This window comes from Microcaecilia unicolor, chromosome 12 (genome assembly GCF_901765095.1).
Source record: "Microcaecilia unicolor chromosome 12, aMicUni1.1, whole genome shotgun sequence".
Taxonomy (NCBI): domain Eukaryota; kingdom Metazoa; phylum Chordata; class Amphibia; order Gymnophiona; family Siphonopidae; genus Microcaecilia; species Microcaecilia unicolor.
In genome coordinates this window covers 104,681,890-104,701,443 of record NC_044042.1, presented here as the reverse complement: position 1 = coordinate 104,701,443, position 19,554 = coordinate 104,681,890, and the positions used below count along the sequence as shown (strand labels likewise).

The window sequence follows — 19,554 nt, the reverse complement described above, 5'->3', positions numbered from 1 at the left end:
AGCATCTGTTCACGCTTTCCAAAAATACTAGGACTAGGGGGCATGCGATGAAACTACAGTGTAGTAAATTTAAAACAAATCGGAGAAAATTTTTCTTCACCCAACGAATAATTAAACTCTGGAATTCGTTGCTGGAGAACGTGGTGAAGGCGGTTAGCTTAGCAGAGTTTAAAAAGGGGTTAGACGGTTTCCTAAAGAACAAGTCCATAAACCACTAGTAAATGGACTTGGGAAAAATCCACAATTCCAGGAATAACATGTATAGAATGTTTGTACGTTTGGGAAGCTCGCCAGGTGCCCTTGGCCTGGATTGGCCGCTGTCGTGGACAGGATGCTGGGCTCGATGGACCCTTGGTCTTTTCCCAGTGTGGCATTACTTATGTCTGAACCCGATGGGCCTTTGAAAGTGGCCAGGGCTATGGGTCAGCTTTACCCTCTGAGTGAGGAGCACTTGGCCCCTTAGGGGATGCCTAAAGTGGACGCTTTGGTCACGGCGGTTACTAAAAAGATCACCCTTCCCGTAGAGGGAGGGGTTGCCCTGAAAGACTTGCAGGACCGGCGGCTTGAATCCGCTCTGAAACGGTCCTTTGAAATATCGGGCCTCGCCTTAAGGGCGTCTGTTTGCAGTTCCTATGCTGCCCGGGCCTGCCTCTCCTGGTTACAACAGGCAGTGGAGCAGCCCGCGGATTGGAGCGGAGTCCCTCGCTGAGGTTGCACCGCGGATGGAGTCGGCCCTGTCATTTTTGGCTGATGCCCATTATGATCTGGTCAGAGCTTCGACTAAAGAGATGTCTGTGGCGGTGGGTGCCCGCCACCTTCTATGGCTATGGCATTGGGCGGCTGACATGGCCCCTAAGCACAGACTGGTGAGGTTACCCTTTCGGGGCCTCCTGTTATTTGGAGAGGAGCTGGAGAAAATTGTTAAAGACCTAGGGGACCCTAAGCCCCAGTGGTTACCCGAGGATAGGCCGAGGCCTTCTTCCAAGGGGTTCTGTGTGGCCCTCCTCTCCCAGACCTCACTTCCGTGAAGCTCGCAGGTATCGCTCTGCTAGGTTTTCTCAACGTGCCCGTTTTCAGCAGAGGAACTCCTTTCGCTCAGACAAGCGTTCCGCAGCAGCCGGATCAAGGCCTGGAGTTCAGGGGCGGCCCCCTCAATGACGGGGTGCCGGTCCATTCCTCGATTCCTGCAGTAGGAGGACGTCTTTCCCTCTTTCTCGAGGAATGGACCAAAATTACCTCAGATCAATGGGTCTTGGACCTGATCAGAGAAGGTTACCGATTGGAATTCAGCGGCCCGGTGAGAGATGTTTTTGGAGTCCCAATGCGGTACTGCCGTCAAACGGGCAGCGGTAGAGGAGACCTTACAAGTCTTGTTGCACCTTGGAGTGGTGATCCCTGTGCCTCCCACTGAACGCGGCTGTGGTCGCTACTCCATTTACTTTGTGGTGCCTCGAAAAGGCGGGTCTTTCCGACCGATCCTCGACTTAAGGTCAGTCAACGAGGCACTAAGAGTGCGGCATTTTTGCATGGAAACCCTGTGCTCCGTCATTGCGGTGGTATAGCCAGGAGAATTTCTCACGCCTCTGGACCTAAAAGAAGCTTATTTGCACATTCCTATTTGGCCCCCGCATCAACGGTTTCTCCGGTTTGCGGTGTTGGGAAAACATTTCCAGTTTCGGGCCTTGCCTTTTGGCCTCACCACAGCTCCCCCCACCTTTTCCAAGGTAATGGTGGTAGTAGCTGCCTTTCTCAGGCGAGAGGATATCAGGGTTCACCCGTACCTCGACGACTGGCTCATCAGAGCGGATTCGGCAGACGAAAGTCGTCTGGTGACAGCCAGAGTGGTCTCAGTACTGCAGTCTCTAGGCTGGGTCGTCAATATATCCAAAAGTCACCTGACTCTCTCTCAGTCTCTCGAATATTTGGGGGTCCGGTTTGATAGGGCCTCGGGGTTTGTCTTTCTACCCGACCAAAGGCGGTGCAAGCTTCAGAATCAGGTCTGTCCGCTCCTGTGGATGCCTTGCCCGCGAGCTTGGAACTTTGTCCAGCTGCTGGGGTCGATGACGGCCACTTTGGAGGTAGTGCCTTGGGCGAGAGTGCTCTTGAGACCACTGCAGATTGCCCTGCTTCAACAATAGTCTCCAATGTCCCAGGATTATCAACGCAGTCTAATGTGGCTCCCTGTGTCCCGGCTCAGTATGGAGTGGTGGCTCTCCAACAGCATGCTGCGGCGAGGAATGCCGCTGGCGCTTCCCTCTTGGTGCCTGGTGATAACCGATGCCAGCCTGGTCGGCTGGGGTGCACATTGCCAGGGAAGCTATGCCCAGGGTCTGTGGACACCCGCTGAAACGAGGTGGCCCATCAATCGCTTGGAACTGAGCGATATTCCAGGCTCTTCTGGCCTTTCACAAGACTCTGGAGGGGCTGGCGGTCAGAGTTTTGTCGGACAACACGATAGCAGTGGCCTACATAAATCGCCAGGGCGGCACTCAGTGCAGAGCACCTGCTGCAGAGGCCGCTCAGATTTGCCACTGGGCCGAGCTACACCTGCAGCTTCTTTCTGCAGCGCATATAGCAGGTCAGAGCAACGTGCAAGCCGATTTTCTAAGCAGACATCAAATCGACCTAGTGGAGTGGGAATTGGCAGACGGAAGTGTTTCTTCAGCTCTGTGCCAAATGGGGAACGCCCGTAGTGGATCTAATGGCATCAAGCGCAAATGCCAAAGTCCCGTGCTTTTTCAGCTGACGGAGAGATCCTCGCTCGGCGGGGTTGGATGCTCTGGCTCAACCCTGGCCCTCAGGCTTCCAGTATGTGTTCCCTCCTTGGCCCTTGATTGGGTGAGTCCTCCTGCGAATTCGGCTACATCGAGGAGTGGTGATTCTCATTGCCCCGGATTGGCCCAGGCGTCCGTGGTATGCGGACCTCCAGTGGATGCTGGTGGAAGCCCCTCTTCCTTTGCCTCTGGTGCCGAACTTGTTGATTCAGGGACCGGTGACCATGGAGGATCCCTTCCGATTTGGTCTTACAGCATGGCTCTTGAGAGGGCGCAATTGAGAGACAAGGGCTATTCTAACAAAGTCATCTCCACTCTCTTGCAGGCCCACAAGCGATCCACCTCCGTTGCTTATGCTCGGATCTGGCTCCAGTTTGAGGCGTGGTGTGTTTCAAAGGCGATCACACCCACGTGGGCTACAGTCTCGCCGATACTGGACTTTTTGCAGGATGGATTACAAAAAGGCTTGGCCTACAATTCCCTGCGAGTGCAAGTGGCAGCATTGGCATGCTTTTGAGGGAAGGTCTCTGGCTTTTCCCTGGCCGCTCATCAGGACATTGCCCGATTTCTTAGAGGGGCACTCCGGCTCCACCCGCCAGTGCAGCTGCCGTGTCCAGCTTGGAACCTGGGGCTGGTGTTGAAGGCTCTCCAGTGTTCGCCCTTCGAGCCGCTGAAGCGAGCTTTGGAGAAGGATGTGACTCTAAAGACAGTGTTTTTGGTGGCCATGACCTCGGCGAGATGTGTGTCTGAGCTCCAGGCACTGTCCTGTCGAGACCCCTTTCTGCAATTCTCAGTCCTGTGCCTTCTTTCCTGCCTAAGGTGGTTTCAGCGTTTCTCCTGAACCAGCCCATTTATCTGCCCTCCTTTTCTAGAGAGGAGTTTCCGGAATCTTTTGGGCAGTTCCATCTTTTGGATGTCCGCAGGGCTCTGGTGCAATATCTGAAGATGTCAAATGCCTTCAGGACTTCTGATTTAGCGTCTAGGCCACTATAGCCCGTTGGCTCAAGGAAGTCATTTTTTCTGCAGATCTGCTGTCAGGGCGGTCTCCGCCTGACGCGCTCAAGGCACACTCCAAGAGAGCGATTTCCTCCTCGTGGGCTGAAACGGGGGCACTCTCTCTTCAAGAGATCTGTAGTGCGACTACTTGGGCTTCTAAGCTCTCTTGTGTCTGGCATTTCAGGCTGGATGTTGCAGCGCAGCGGGACGCACATTTTGGAGCGCAGGTGCTTGCTCGCGGAGTTGCCTGTTCCCGCCCTATTTAGGGAGTGCTTTTGTACATCCCATCAGTTAATGGATTCATCTTCTGCTGATGACAAGGAAGGGAAAATTTAGGATCTTACCTTGGTAATTTTTTTTCCTTTAGTCACAGCAAATGAATCCATGATCCCTCCCTGTCTAACTCTGTTTTTTGTTCAGTTCTTTCATGCAGATATGTTCCCTCATCGGGAGCAAAACAGTTTTCAGGATTTCTATATACTGTTCTATTACAGGAGGTTGAGATCGTTCCTCCTTTGTATAGTTATTGCTCCTGTTCTTGGGCGTTCGTTCGCTGTGAGGAAAGTTCATGTTATTCTACTTTGAGGATTCACTCTGCTTTGGAAGTTTCAAATACTGAAGGCAGATGGAGCTAGCCGTCCAAGAGGACACTATGGTTTTTCATTGTTCTCCATCTCCACCTTCTGGTAAGCGGATACAACCCATCAGTTAATGGATTCATCTGCTGTGACTAAAGGAAAGAAAATTACCAAGGTGAGAACCTAATTTTCCCTTTCATCTGCTTGCTCCAGGATCACGAAGCTTGTTTCTGTTGTTTCCGTGAGATGCATTTTTATTCTGCTGATTGTTTCTTGTTCGAGGCAGGAGAGTTCCTTTGGCTCCTTTCTGTCTGTACTGCTTTGTTATAAAAAATACCGAGCGTGGCCGATTCTGTTCAGTATATTTGTGAGTGACATTGCCGAAGGGTTAGAAGGTAAAGTTTGCCTTTTTGCGGACGATACTAAGATTTGTAAAAGAGTGGACACCCGGGAGGGAGTGGAAAACATGAAAAAGGATCTGCGGAAGCTAGAAGAATGGTCTAAGATTTGGCAATTAAAATTCAATGCGAAGAAATGCAAAGTGATGCACTTACGGAGTAGAAATCCACGAGAGACGTATGTTTTAGGTGGTGAGAGTCTTATGTACGGATGGGGAGAGGGATATCGGGGTGATAGTATCTGAGGATCTGAAGGCGACAAAACAGTGCGACAAGGCGGTAGCCGTAGCAGAAGGTTGCTAGGCTGTATAGAGAGAGATATGACCAGCAGAAGAAAGGAAGTGTTGATGCCCTTGTATAAGTCATTGGTGCGGCCCCACCTGGAGTATTGTGTTCAGTTTTGGAGGCCGTATCTTGCTAAGGATGTAAAAAGAATTGAAGCGGTGCAAAGAAAAGCTACGAGAATGGTATAGGATTTGCGTTACAAGACGTATGAGGAGAGACTTGCTGACCTGAACATGTATACCCTGGAGAAACAGGGGGGTGATATGATACAGACGTTCAAATATTTGAAAGGTATTAATCCGCAAATGAACCTTTCTCCAAGGACAAGCAGGCTGATGGGTTGTCGTTCGTGACAGCCCCAGGAGACCGGAACTTTTCTCAAAGCATAGAACTGTCGGGAACGCGACGTCGCACGGGTCCAGATGCACTGCGCATGTGCAAGGGGCTTCCCGCCTGCGACGCGAGCGTGTCACGTTCAGTCTTTTTTCTTCCATGCTTGAGGAGAGTTGTCTTCGTGCTGCTGTCCTTCGTTTGCCTCAGGAGACCGTGATTTTTTTGTGTTTTACGCACCCCCTTTTCTTCTTTTTCCTATCTTCATTCCCAAACATTTAATAAAAAAAAGTTTTCTTTTCTTTTGTTCCCTTTTATTTGGCACAATCAAGCCGTTTGATTTCGCGGAGGCTTTTTTCCCGCCCATGTCATCTAAGACTCCCAGCGGCTTCAAACGCTGTACTCGCTGCAACCGGACCATCTCGGGTACCGACCCACACACGTAGTGCCTTCAGTGTCTTGGGCCCGATCATCTTCCAGCTGGTTGTAAGCTGTGTAAGTTAATGAAGAAAAGGACCCAGGTTGCTCGAGATGCTCAGCACAAACGACTTTTTTCTGATCGGTCTGGTTCTTTGACGTCGGCATCGACTTCAGTACTGAGGTCGATGTCGAAGGAAGCAGCGATATCGAGAGACCAGGTAATGGCTGCCGAAAGACTGCATCGAGCTGGGAGCAGCGAGGCATCGAGTGGGTCTCCACTCATCTCGAGGCCTACTGCTATGCAGGCCCCCCCGGGACTGACCTTTGTTGGACCCAGCCCCGAGGAGGCGATTTCCTACCATGCACGGTACTGAGAGCTCCGGGGAGCAGAGGGAGTCGGCACCCGAGAAGCGTCAGCGCCGGGAGGACCGCTCACCCTCCATTCAGGAGGTGCCGATGCGTCGGTCATCTGGCAGCCTGGTACCGGCTCTTGAACCCCAGCAGATTCTGGCACCGACACCTGTACCGACCCCATAGCTTTTTCCGAAGGAAGCTCTCTATGAGCGTATCCGGGCCCTTTTTCCAGAGCTTCTGGAAGGCTTGCTTCGTCAGTCTGCCTCTGTGTCAGGGGTGCTTGCGCCTCCCATACCGACTGTAGAGGAGGCATCTGGGCCTTCGCCTGTGAGGAGGTCCCCCGCCCTTGGTGCCGCTTGCAGTACCGGAGCTGGTTGCCACCTGGGTCGACTCCCTCTCTACGTCAGTGGAGGAAGCTTCACCGGAGTCCAGGCACGGGTCGACTTCTCGACATCCCCCACGAGGTCGTCGATCCTCGAAGTCGAGGCAGGCTCGGGTTCGGACTGCTCTTAGGGAGCTCTTGTCCGATACCGAAGAGGGGAGAAGAGGAAGACCCCAGGTATTTTTCGGAGGAAGATTCCTGTGGGCTTCCCTCTGATCCTACTCTGCTGATTGAAGTAAGAACGTCTCCACCTGAGAGTCTTACTTTTCCATCCTTTGTACGGGAAATGTCTAAGGACATTCCATTCCCTATGGTGGTTGTGGATGAGCCCAGGGCTGAGATGCTTAAGGTCCTGGATTATCCTGCTCCACCTGCAGAGGTTGCAACGGCCCCCCTGCATAATACACTCAGTGAAGTTCTGATGCGGAATTGGTCTTGCCCTCTTTCTAATCCAGTTGTCCCCAAGAAATCCGAGTCCCAGTACAGCGTCCATGGAGAACCTGTAATGGTGAAGGCCCAACTTCCTCACGATTCCATGGTGGTGGACTCTGCTCTCAGGAGAGCCAAGAGTTCTAGAGACTATGCCTCGGTGCCCCCAGGCAGAGAGTCTAGGACCTTGGATTCTTTTGGGAGGCGAACTTATCAGGCTGCAATGCTCGCCGCCAAGATCCAAACATACCAGCTCTACACAAGCATTCACTTACGGAACTCGGTGAGGCAACTGTCCAGTTTAGTTGAAGCACTTCCTCCGGAGCTTGCTGACCCTTTTCACCAGGTGGTCAGGCAGCAGAAGGTGTGTTGCAAATTCCAGGGGGTCTTACGACACTTTTGATGTAGCATCCCGAGTAGCTGCTCAAGGTATAGTGATGCGCAGACTCTCATGGCTGCGTGTCTCTGACCTGGATCAGAAGACCCAGCAGTGAATGGAGGATGTTTCTTGTCGGGGGAATAATCTCTGGAGAGAAAGTAGAGGATATGGTTGATCAGATGAAGAAGCATCATGATGCCATGGATTCTCTCTCCCGCCGGACGTTTTCTGCTACTGCCTCCTCATCCAGGAGGTTTTTTTGGAGGGAGGAGGAGTGCTCCCTGTTCCTATAATAGGCATAGGTACACTCCTGCCTCTCGACAGCTGGTTCAGCCCCAGCATGTGCGTTCTCATCAAATCCATGCGTCTAAGGCCCCTAGGGCTCCCCAGCAAAAGCAAAGGATGGGCTTTTGACTGGCTCCAGTGCAGCGTAGCCTCAGTAAAAGTGTCCGTTCCGGGCGACTTGCCTGTCGGAGGGAAGTTGATATTTTTTCACCAAAGGTGCATAAGTACATAAGTACATAAGTAGTGCCATACTGGGAAAGACCAAAGGTCCATCTAGCCCAGCATCCTGTCACCGACAGTGGCCAATCCAGGTCAAGGGCACCTGGCACGCTCCCCAAACGTAAAAACATTCCAGACAAGTTATACCTAAAAATGCGGAATTTTTCCAAGTCCATTTAATAGCGGTCTATGGACTTGTCCTTTAGGAATCTATCTAACCTCTTATAACCTCAGACAAGTGGGTTCTTCAAATAGTCCGGTTAGGATACACTCTCAATCTGGTGTCCAAGCCTCCAAATTGCCCACCGGGAGCTCAATCCTTCAGCTCCCAGCACAAGCAGGTACTTGCAGAGGAACTGTCCACCCTTCTAAAGGCCAATGCGGTCGAACTTGTTCCACCAGGGGAAGAAGGGCTGGGATTCTATTCCAGGTACTTTTCTTGTGCAAAAGAAAACAGGGGGGATGCGTCCCATCCTAGACCTAAGGGCCCTGAACAAATTCGTAGTCCGAGAAAAGTTCAGGATGGTTTCCCTGGGCACCCTTGTTCCCATGATTCAGGAAAACGATTGGCTATGCTCTCTGGACTTAAAGGATGCCTACACTCACATCTCGATACTTCCAGCTCACAGGAGGTATCTACGATTTCGACTCGGAACTCAGCACTTTCAGTACTGTGTGCTGCCCTTTGGCCTCGCATCTGCGCCCAGGGTATTCACAAAGTGCTTGGCAATTGTCACAGCATCGCTACGCAGACTGGGAGTGCATATGTTCCCTTATCTCGACGATTGGCTGGTAAAGAGCACTTTGGAGGCAGGGGCTCTATGGTCCATGCAGATGACTATTCAACTGCTGGAGCTACTGGGGTTTGTAATAAATTATCCCAAGTCCCATCTTGTTCCAGTGCAGAAATTGGAGTTCATTGGAACTCTGTTGGATACACGGACGTCTCGAGCTTATCTTCCCCAGGCAAGGGCGGACAATCTTCTGGCCCTAGTTTCCTTGGTTCGGGTGTCTCAACAGATCACAGCTTGGCAGATGTTGAGAATTTTAGGACACATGGCCTCCGCAGTTCATGTAACTCCCATGGCACACCTATATATAATACCAGCTCAATGGACCCTAGCTTCCCAGTGTTCCCAGGCCACAGGGGATCTAGAGGATGTCATCCATCTCTCTACTGACTTTTGCAGTTTCCTTCAGTGGTGGACCATTCGATCCAGTCTCACCTTGGGACGTCCATTCCAAATTCCTCAGCCACAAAATGTGCTGATGACGGATGCATCCCTCCTGGGGTGGGGAGCTCATGTAGATGGACTTCACACTCAAGGGGCTTGGTCCTTTCAGGAAAAGGGTCTTCAGATCAACCTCCTGGAATTGCGAGCGATCTGGAACGCTCTCAAGGCTTTCAGAGATCGGCTGTCCAACCAGATCATCCTAATTCAGACAGACAACCAGGTTGCTATGTATTACACCAACAAGCAGGGGGGCACCAGATCTCGTCCTCTGTGTCAGGAAGCCGTCAGGATGTGGCTTTGGGCCCACCATCACGGTATGTTTCTCCAGGCTACATATCTGGCAGGCGTAAACAACAGTCTGGCCGACAGACTGAGCAGGATAATGCAACCTCACGAGTGGTCCCTCAACAAGTACGTTGTCCGCAAGATCTTCCTAGCATGGGGCACCCCCTCAGTGGATCTTTTTGCCACTCAGACCAATCACAAAGTCCCTCAGTTCTGTTCCAGACCCACAACAGACTAGCGTCTGATGCTTTTCTCCTACATTGGGGGACAGGCCTTCTGTGTGCGTATCCTCCCATACCTCTAGTAGGGAAAACTCTGCTGAAACTCAAGCAAGACCACGGAACCATGATTCTAATTGCACCTTTCTGGTCCCGTCAGATCTGGTTTCCTCTTCTTCTGGAGTTGTCCTCCGAAGAACCATGGAGATTGGACTGTTTTCCAACCCTCATCACCCAGAACGAAGGGTCGCTTCTACATCCCAACTTCCAGTCTCTGGCTCTCACAGCCTGGATATTGAGAGCTTAGAAGTTGCTTCCTTAAGCCTTTCAGAGGGTGTCTCCCGAGTCTTGCTTGCTTCCAGGAAAGATTCCACGAGAAAGTGTTATTCTTTTAAATGGAGGAGGTTTGCCGTCTGGTGTGACAGCAAGGCCCTTGATCCTTTTTCTTGTCCTACACGAACCCTGCTTGAATACCTTCTACACTTATCAGAGTCTGGTCTCAAGACCAACTCAGTAAGAGTTCACCTTAGTGCAATTAGTGCTTATCATCAATGTGTAGAAGGTCAGCCTATCTATGGACAGCCTTTAGTAGTTCGCTTCATGAGAGGTTTGCTTTTGTCAAAGCCCCCTGTCAAACCTCCACCAGAGTCATTGGATCTCAACGTCATTCTTACTCAGCTGATGAAAGCTCCTTTTGAGCCACTGAATTCCTGCCATCTGAAGTACTTGACCTGGAAGGTCATTTTCTTGGTGGCTGTTTCTTCAGCTCGTAGAGTCAGTGAGCTCCAAGCCCTGGTAGTCCATGCACCTTATATTAAATTTCACCATAACAGAGTAGTCCTCCGCCCTCACCCTAAGTGCTTGCCGAAAGTGGTGTCGGAGTTCAATCTGAACCAGTCAATTGTCATGCCAACATTTTTTCCCCATCCACATACCCGCCCTGGTGAGGACAAGTTGCACACCTTGGACTGTAAGAGAGCATTGGCCTTTTAGGTGGAGCGGACTAAGCCCTACAAACCCAACAGGAGGGGAGTTGCCATCGTAAAACGCACCATCTCAAATTGGTTAGCAGATTGCATTTCCTTCACTTAGGCCCAAGCTGGGCTTACTCTAGAGGGCCATGTCACGGCTCATAATGTTAGAGCCATGGCTGCGTCAGTGGCTCACTTAAAGTCAGCCTCCATTGAGGAGATTTGCAAGGCTGCAACGTGATCATCAGTCCACATATTCACATCTCACTACTGCCTTCAGCAGGATACCCGACGCGACAGTAAGTTTGGGCAGTCGGTGCTGCAGAATCTGTTCGGGGTTTAGAATCCAACTCCACCCTCCTAGGCCCATTTTATGTTTTGTTACAGGCTGCACTCTTACTTAGTTGTGTTTCTTTTCAGGGACAGGCTGCACTCTCAGTTGTGTTTCTTTTCAGGTCAATCTAAGTTATGTCCTCGCTGTTGAGAGGCCCAGTTGACCAATGTTTATTGTCTTGAGTGAACCTGGGGGCTAGGGATACCCCATCAGTGACGATATTCAGCCTGCTTGTCCTCGGAGAAAATGAAGATACATACCTGTAGCAGGTATTCTCCGAGGACAGCAGGCTGAATATCGTCACAACCCACCCTCCTGCCCTTTGGAGTTGTTTCTCTGTTTTTTTTGCTTTTTACTAACTGAACGTGACACGCTCGCGTCGCCGGCGGGAAGTCCCTTTCACATGCGTAGTGCGTCTGGGCCCGTTGCGTTCCTGAAAGTTCTATGCTTTGAGAAAAGTTCCGGTCTCCTGGAGCCGTCGCGGACAACGACCCATCAGTGATGATATTCAGCCTGCTGTCCTCGGAGAATACCTGCTACAGGTATGTATCTTCATTTTTCCGGAGATGGGAAGGCGGTAGAATTAGAGGACATGAAATGAGATTGAAGGGGGGGCAGACTCAAGAAAAATGTCAGGAAATACTTTTTCACGGAGAGAGTGGTGGATGCTTGGAATGCCCTCCCGCGGGAGGTGGTGGAGATGAAAACGGTAGCAGAATTCAAAAATGTATGGGATAAACATAAAAGAATCCTGTTCAGAAGGAATGGATCCTCAGAAGCTTAGTGGAGATTGGGTGGCAGAGCCAGTGGTGGGGGGCGGAGCTGGTGGTTGGGAGGCGGGGCTAGTGCTGGGCAGACTTCTACGGTCTGTGCCGTGAAAATGGCAGATACTAATCAAGGTCGGATATACACAAAAGGTAGCACTATGAGTTTATCTTGTTGGGCAGACTGGATGGACCGTGCAGGTCTTTCTCTGCCGTCATCTACTATGTTAACTATGTGAGGCTGCTGTACAGGGGGACTGTATGGCAGAGCTCTGACTTTCTCTCTATGTCCACCTGCTAGTAGATGAACATAATCCACACATCTCTCAATTGATCTGTTGGGACTAATGGAAAGAAAATGATCAGGTATGCACTAATTTTTCCCTTCGCCTTCCCTACAGACATTGTCTGTTGCATCTTCTTGCACCTGAATGTATTTGCAGGCAGTGGGGGTAATTTTACAAGGGACTTCAGCATGTAGAACAGCATCTTATACTTTTAAGTAAGCCCTTAAAAAACTACCCAGGATATTAATGCATTAAAAAAATAGGCATATTGAAACTGTGTCAAATCTTATGCAATTTTCATGCAGGCTTTTCTAGGGGTGGAGAATCGGTGGAGTCAAATGGGATTGGAACATGGACTCCTGTTTTATAAAAAATATGCATTTGGACCTATTCTTACAGACTCATGCATGCACACAATTACACCTGCCTTGGAAGAGGAATAAATGGGTGTGCCTGCTATTACTGGAGTAATTTTCTAAAGGAATATAGGTGCACATGTGCATTTTCTGCTTAGGTGGCCTAACTATTGTATGGCTCAGCAACAAGGTCTCCCTGGGAATGATAGAGAATGTTCCCTTGAGCAGCTTTCTCCCTGGTGGTCAGTTCTGGGAGTCACACTGCTCCTGTGATGTGCTACATTAGAACAAGCACTGACTGTCTCCTTCTTCTTGCTAGGCACAAACTTCAGATTAGTCACATCGTACCTGGACTACTGCAATTTCCTTCACACTTATCTTTCACCGTCTGTTTTCCATCCTCATTAAAGCAACACCTACACATGCCTCGCTCTTTCTATAGCAGCCTCTATTGGCTCCTAATACCTCTTTAAGGTGTTGTTAAGTGATGTTAGTTTGCCCTAGAGTCCATGGACTAGGACTAGTCTTTGTTACAGCTCAATCTGTTTCTGCTGTCCCCCAGAACACACTGCTTATGGCACAGGGCCTTATTCATCGCACCTTTCCACTACATGATACTGTGGCTTCTCTTTAGCTGCCTGAATGTTAGGTCATCCTCCTTCATATTTTAAGTTTGTGTTCTACATCTATTTGCTGCACCTCAGGATATCCTGTTGTAACATCCTATCTTTCTCTTTGTTTCCCACAGATCGCAGAAGGCATTTTTGAAACATTCCTGCAGTCTCTGATCCAGTTTGCTTCCAACCATGTCTACCAGTGCGACCTGTGCAGCCAGCGAGGCTTCATCTGCCAAATCTGCCATCAAGACGATATCATTTTCCCATTTCAGTTTGATACAACTACTAGGTGAGTCCTAGGAGATTCAGTTCACAGGATTCTGCTTGTTCCATGCTTGTCTGTTAAAAACAGAACTGTAATAGTCTTGTTGATGCTGGAGAAAACTACAGACTCTGCTGCCTTTCATTGGTTTATTAGATTAAAAAATACAGGAGGTGAGAAATTCATAAATATTTCAATCTTTAACAAATCCAGGAGTCAATGCAGCGTTTAGCAGAACAGTTGGCTTCTTTTTTCCAAGAAAAAGTAAACGTTATTAGAAATTCAGTTAAAGCAGGAGCTGAGTACTTCATTAGGAAAACAGAGAACAAACAGTCTATGTTCAACACAGTGATTGGCTGGAAGAGAGAAACTAGCTAGATCCATGTCAGTCTGGATTTAGACCCAATTATGGAACAGAAACAGTCCTCGTATCCCTACTAGATGATCTTCACAGAAACCGGTGTTAGTACTGCTAGATTTCTCAGCAGCTTTTGACACTGCGGATGTCATGTTAGCACGACTGGCAGAAACAGGTATCAATGGAACAGTACTTGCTTGGTTCAGATCCTATCTATCAGAACAGACAGTAGTCCATAATGTTTGGCAGCACCTCATTGGCACCGTGGGCACTGACCTATGGGATACCACAAGGGTTGATACTATCACGTACTCTTTTCCGTATCTACCTCAATACTTCCAACATGAACATGTGCTTATCAACTTCAAGTATTTATGTGGTTTTCCAAAATAGGAGGAAAAGGCCTCAAAAGCCCTTTGTGCTCAGTGCACTCGATAGGCAGATACTTCATCATGGGTCAGAAAAACCTCCTTATTTTAATTGTCCTCTCTTATATATTTGTATTTTCTAATTTAGCAATTAAAATAATAAATCGCCAGGTTCAACTGCTTTCCGTCGCGGAGCCGGCGAAACATCAAGGGGGCGTGTCGGTAGGGTAGTGAAGGCGGGACAGGGGCGTGCTCACGAGATGGCTGGCTTCGCCTGATAATGGGGGAAAAAAAAAAGCCAGGCAGGTGGACCCAGGCCCATTCCCCCCCCTACCTGTTACATTGTGGTGGTAAATGGGAGCCCTCCAAAACCCACCCGAAACCCACTGTACCCACATCTAGGTGCCCCCCTTCACCCCTTAGGGCTATGGTTATGGTGTAGAGTTGTGGGGAGTGGGTTTGGGGGGGGGGGGGTTGGGGGGGCTAAATAACCAAGGGAAGGGAGCTATGCACCTGGGAGCTTTTTTTTTTAATTTTTAGAAGTGCCCCCTAGGGTGCCTGGTTGGTATCCTGGCATGTGAGGGGGGCCAGTGCACTACAAATGCTGGCTCCTCCCACGACCAAATGCCTTGGATTTCGCCGGGTTCGAGATCGGTGGCATTATTTTCCATTATGGCCGAAAACTCAGGCCGGCCATCTCAACCCCGGCGATCTCTGACATTTGGCCGGGCCCAACCATATTAGCCAAGAAAATGATGGCGGCCATCTTTTTCAAAAATACAGTTGGCTCCGCCTGCTTGTGGCGCCGGCACCAGAGATGGCCGGCCAGCTATTTGGCCGGCGCCTTTCGATTATACCCCTCCACTTTTCCCATTGCTTCTGACGTATGCTGAAGATGTGGGAGGGCAAAGGTACCCTTTTTCATATATTGTGTGAAACTTGATGACTTTTAGATCCCTGTGACATCAACTTTTTCAGAAGTTTTGGGTTGAGCCTTTCCCCGGGACCATCAGTGGTGTCTCTTGGGACCTGGGCAGTTGGAGAGGTCTCAAGTGACAGACGCATCTTAAACAAATGGGATTGGCTGCAGCTAAAAGTGTTCTCGCTGCCCATTGGAAACAACCTGATGGGCCTTTGCTTGCAGATTGGACTTTGAAATTGACTGTTGTTGGGGAGTTGGAAAAGCTTATGGATCAAAGCGTAGGGCGCTGTGTTTCTACAGATCTTGGTCAGCTGGTGCAAGTAGTACAGGAGTTGGGGGGGGGGGGGTTGAAGGGGCAGGGGGGTTCTTTGTTACAGTTTGGAGGGAAGGATTAGGGGGGGATTGTACTGTTGTAGTTTTGAGGGGTATATGAAAAATAAGTGACTGTATGTGTTTGAGTCAGACATGACATGCTTTTTCTTCCATAAAAATGTATTGTTTAAAAAAATAAATAAAAGGGTTCAGTGGGATAGCTTGGAGGTCAAGGTGGAGAGTCTCCTTGATTTCTGTGGGAGTTCAGCAATAGATGTGTTATTTCATTTCTCCTTGTCAGTGGAGTAGAAGAAGCTTGAGGAGGTCAGTGGAGGAAGTTTTTATTTTACTGGTCGCTGGTCACATGCTCCTGTGGGACTCGGGGGAGGGGGGGAGGTTGGAACTCTTCTCTTACAAATTACCGAGGTAGGCAAGGACGAGAGAGGAGACGGTAGTATTTTTTTTTCTTTTTTTTTTTTAGGGGGTAATATTCTGTGCACAGAGATAAGCGGCTTGCATGCCGCTTCCAGCTGTGGGCTGAGCTAACCCCGGATGTTGAATGTTGAGGCATGCATGGTTCCTGGCATTGAATATCTAGCGTGTGTGTGTGCTGACCCGGGAGTTAACCGGGCACCAACCAATATTCAGACCAGTGCCCGGTTAACTCGGAGAATAAAGTTGGAACAATCTGTTTTCTGTCATTACTTTATATGCTTACTTAGCTAGTTAGCGGACTGAATATAGCCACTAATGGGTTAAGTGTTGGCTTCACCCTGAACCACCCCCTAACCTAACCAGTTAAGCAATGGCTGGTTAGTGCAATTTTTGGCGGCATTAACTGGTTAGTTTCTGCTGAATGTTGGCAGCTAGCCAGCTCAATGGGGTTTACTGGGCAGGAGCCTCTCGAACATTGACCCCCAGGTGTTTTCTGTTCTAGTCAAATAAAAGTATAATTGCGATTTTCATCATGGCAGTCCTGATTAAGCTGACCTGAGCTGCAGAGTTCAAATGCATTAAGTGCCCTTTTTAATTGTTCTCCTTCCTCCTAGATGCCCAGAGTGCAAGACAGTCTTCCATCTTAACTGCAAGAACGGAGTGGTTGTGTGCCCTCGCTGTACACGCAGGAAAAAATATCAACAGCAGAGCCTGCAAATCTAGTGTGATGACCCCAGCTAGACTGAAGGCATCACAAGGCATGCCATTAAACTCCAGATGTGCCTGCAGCCCATCCAGCCCCGAGACTGACACCTGCAGTACAACTTAAAGGATCAGGCGGCCATGTGTGGTCCTGTATGCAAACATTTGCCTAGAAGGGAAGAGGATATTATGCTATACAGGGTATAATAAAGTCCACCAGCTGTTGACAAGTTCCTTCAAGCTCACACAGCCAGGGGTACCATAGAGAAGTTCTCACATCCTTAAAATAAGAGAGAGAGAAAAAATTAGCAAAAATCCAGTAGTTGAAAGTAGCACCAAAAGCTGACTTGTACTGACTTGTCTCTGGGCCTCTCTCTGTGGGGATTTCCTCAAGCTGTGTTGTAAAGACAAGTGCTTCCGCTCTCTGCGTTTTAGCATAGACAGTAGGCTTCTGTTCTAAGCGTGAATCTCCGTGAGATAACGTTTCTTTGTAATAAATTCAGAGTTTGAAATGAGGTGACTGGCACTGGATGAATCTGTGACGTGTCCAGCACCAAAAGGGCCATGTGGAAAGCTACCAGCACTGGTTAACACCATATGGATAGTGAGGGCTATGAGTTGACTAGCTGTACACCACCAACCTCACCAACAACGTTGGTATGATGAGGGGAGAGCCACTGGTAAGGCAGTTCTGTGCAGAAGCTGAGTGCAGTGATGGCCATCTGCTGTGTCTGGGAGTAATACCTGGTCCCGGTACTTGCATGGGGTGGTTATCTGCTTGAGGCTAAAAGAAGAGCTGAGCTCCTTAGAGCATGTTAAGTGTCAGAGTAGAAAAAGGGCCTAGCTGGGATCAGGCTCTTAGCCTCCAAAGCTGTAGGAGCCTCCCGAGTTTTGGATTGAGATATTCAGCACAGCCTTCCTATTGAGGATCTAAATGGTGAACAAAGGCTATGCAATGCCAGCAGATGCTGTTCAAATATAACCTTAATGAACAGCTGCAACTTAACTAGGCAGTTAAACTGAACTGATTTCTCATGGTTCTGCAAATCAGTGGCCATGGAAGATGCGTTTTGCTTCAGTGATGTCAGTTACGACATTTCATTGTAAAACATACCTGTTTTACTGCTATGCATGCCTATGGTGTTTACAGTTCAAAAGAAGCAACAAAGGAGCAGAAAGTAGGATGCTGCTATTTCAAGGCAGCTTGGAGCAGTGTCTACTGTCAACAGACCACCTTGCCAGGACCAAAAACAGCTCCTATTACGTGGTGCTTTTCTGAGCAAGACTTCTTTTACGTCACGTTGCTCAGGCTTTTGGTAACTGTCACAAAGCCTGAGCAAGTAGCAACTCTCCTAAGAGGAACAAAGAGCATTTTCTGCTAGTGATGGCTGTGGAACTGTCCCATTGTAGAAAAGTATTTTATTAGGAGGGACCCTCTCCCTCCCCCCTGTGCAGAGTTGTAAGATTTGCATTGTTGAAACATTCTGTCCTTTATGTGGTGCATATGTCCCCAGAAATACCATTTATTCTGAAAGGTGAAGGGTGCTGTGTGCAGAAACAGCCATACTGTTCATCTTCTACCTTTATGTTGAGAATGCCTGTGGAAACAGCTTAGAACCCAACTTTGTTCCGGTTAGGGGTTGTGAACTTGGGTATCGATACACAGCTGCTGAAGATTTAGTGTATGTACAAAAAAGATCCTTCTTGTCTCCGTCCTTATAGAAATCATGATCTCTAACTGCAGAGGAATAACTGAGGCATTTGTAGTTAGGTGAATGGTATGTTCAGCAAAACACTGTGAACACTCTAGAAAGTCAAAAGTACCCAACTAACTACAGGAGGGGCATTTTCTTAATAGGCATAAAATGAAGAATGTGTGCCTTTTTTTTAGTGTAGCAGTTTTGTAATTAGCCATTGTTTTAAATAGAAATGTGTAATTATAGTATACCCTGTGCCAAACACTGTTGTGCCATATGGAATCTCCCACCCATTCGAAGGGCTGTGCCTATGTATTGTGCCATATACTGTTCCCAGAGGACACTGCCTGCACTGTGTAACTCTCCACCTGAAGGGCTGCTGCAGAGAGCACAGTGCATACATGGTAGAACTTGTGACACTCGGAAGCATGGACAGAGAGGCTGCTGAAGACTATAAGTGAGACTGTTTTATGAAGAGTGGACTTGGCCACTCACACTTGAGGTCTTAATTTATACCAGTTATAAGAACTTGACAGCTGCATTGCTAGTGTGTATTTGCCTTTGTCTTTTTTCCCGTTTGAAATAGGAGCCTCTGTTTCTGCAAAACCTGCATTTACAGTAAATAGTAGGCTGAAGGGTGGAGACAGCTAAGACTGCCCTGGTTTTAAAACGTAAATAAAATAAAGAAGCTTAAGATAAGAATTGCAGATAAAGAATCAATGGGGATCTCTCCGCTTATTTTAGAGGTAGAAACACCAACTTCAGAGCCTGAAACACAGCCTAGCTAAGTAGTGGGTGAGCAATTTTAGAGCTTATCACACTTTGTAGCTGTTTATATATATATATGTATGTATATATATGTATGAATACATATATGAATGACTATATATATGTATGAATTCATATATGAATATATGTAAACCGCTTTGAATGTAGTTGGGAAAACCTCAGAAAGGCAGTATATCAAATCCCATTTCCCTTTCCAACCCTCAGCCTTCAGGCTGTAATCCTGTGTTCCAAGATTTTTTTATTTTTTCATTACATTTGTACCCCACGCTTTCTCACTCATGGCAGGCTCAATGTGGTGGGCAATGGAGGGTTAAGTGACTTGCCCAGAGTCACAAGGAGCTGCCTGTGCCTGAAGTGGGACTCGAACTCAGTTCCTCAGTTCCCCAGGACCAAAGTCCACCACCCTAACCACTAGGCCACTCCTCCACAAGATCATGTCTCAGTAAAGTGCTCTTCTTCACCATGTACCGGTGCTAAATGTACCCATGCATCTGTTACCCCGAGATGAAGCTTCTCTTTAACTTTTTATAGTGTGCAACACTTCCTCTGACAGATTGAGGGTTGTATTCGAGTATCTAGATAGCTTGCTTTGGAGAGTAAGTAACCTCCCAGTTCTGTCTCACTTTACTACTGGCATCACTACAATGGTGACTTCTTTTTTCTGTAATGTTCGGTGTGCGCATCAAAGAAGTACACCATAAACACCCTGCCACAGATACCTGGGTCAGTAATAACATTACTGGTCACAGCTGGGTATTGTAACATAGTTTAATAAGAAACAGATACATATGAATAGTAAAATGGGGATATGGG

The 19,554-nt window shown here is 48.5% G+C and overlaps 1 protein-coding gene across 2 annotated transcripts in view; it reads left to right on the top strand.

Annotated features, from left to right (window-relative positions):
• The window catches only part of PLEKHM1 (pleckstrin homology and RUN domain containing M1), a 238,048-nt gene extending 219,005 nt beyond the window's left edge, over window positions 1-19,043 (top strand). For both annotated transcript variants that reach the window (XM_030220671.1, XM_030220672.1), the window contains exons 11-12: window positions 13,028-13,185; window positions 16,168-19,043. In XM_030220671.1, coding sequence (XP_030076531.1) covers window positions 13,028-13,185; window positions 16,168-16,276 — 267 coding nt within the window. In that variant the 3' untranslated portion in view covers window positions 16,277-19,043. The remainder of the gene's footprint in view (window positions 1-13,027; window positions 13,186-16,167) is intronic.
• Window positions 19,044-19,554: the final 511 nt, after the last annotated feature.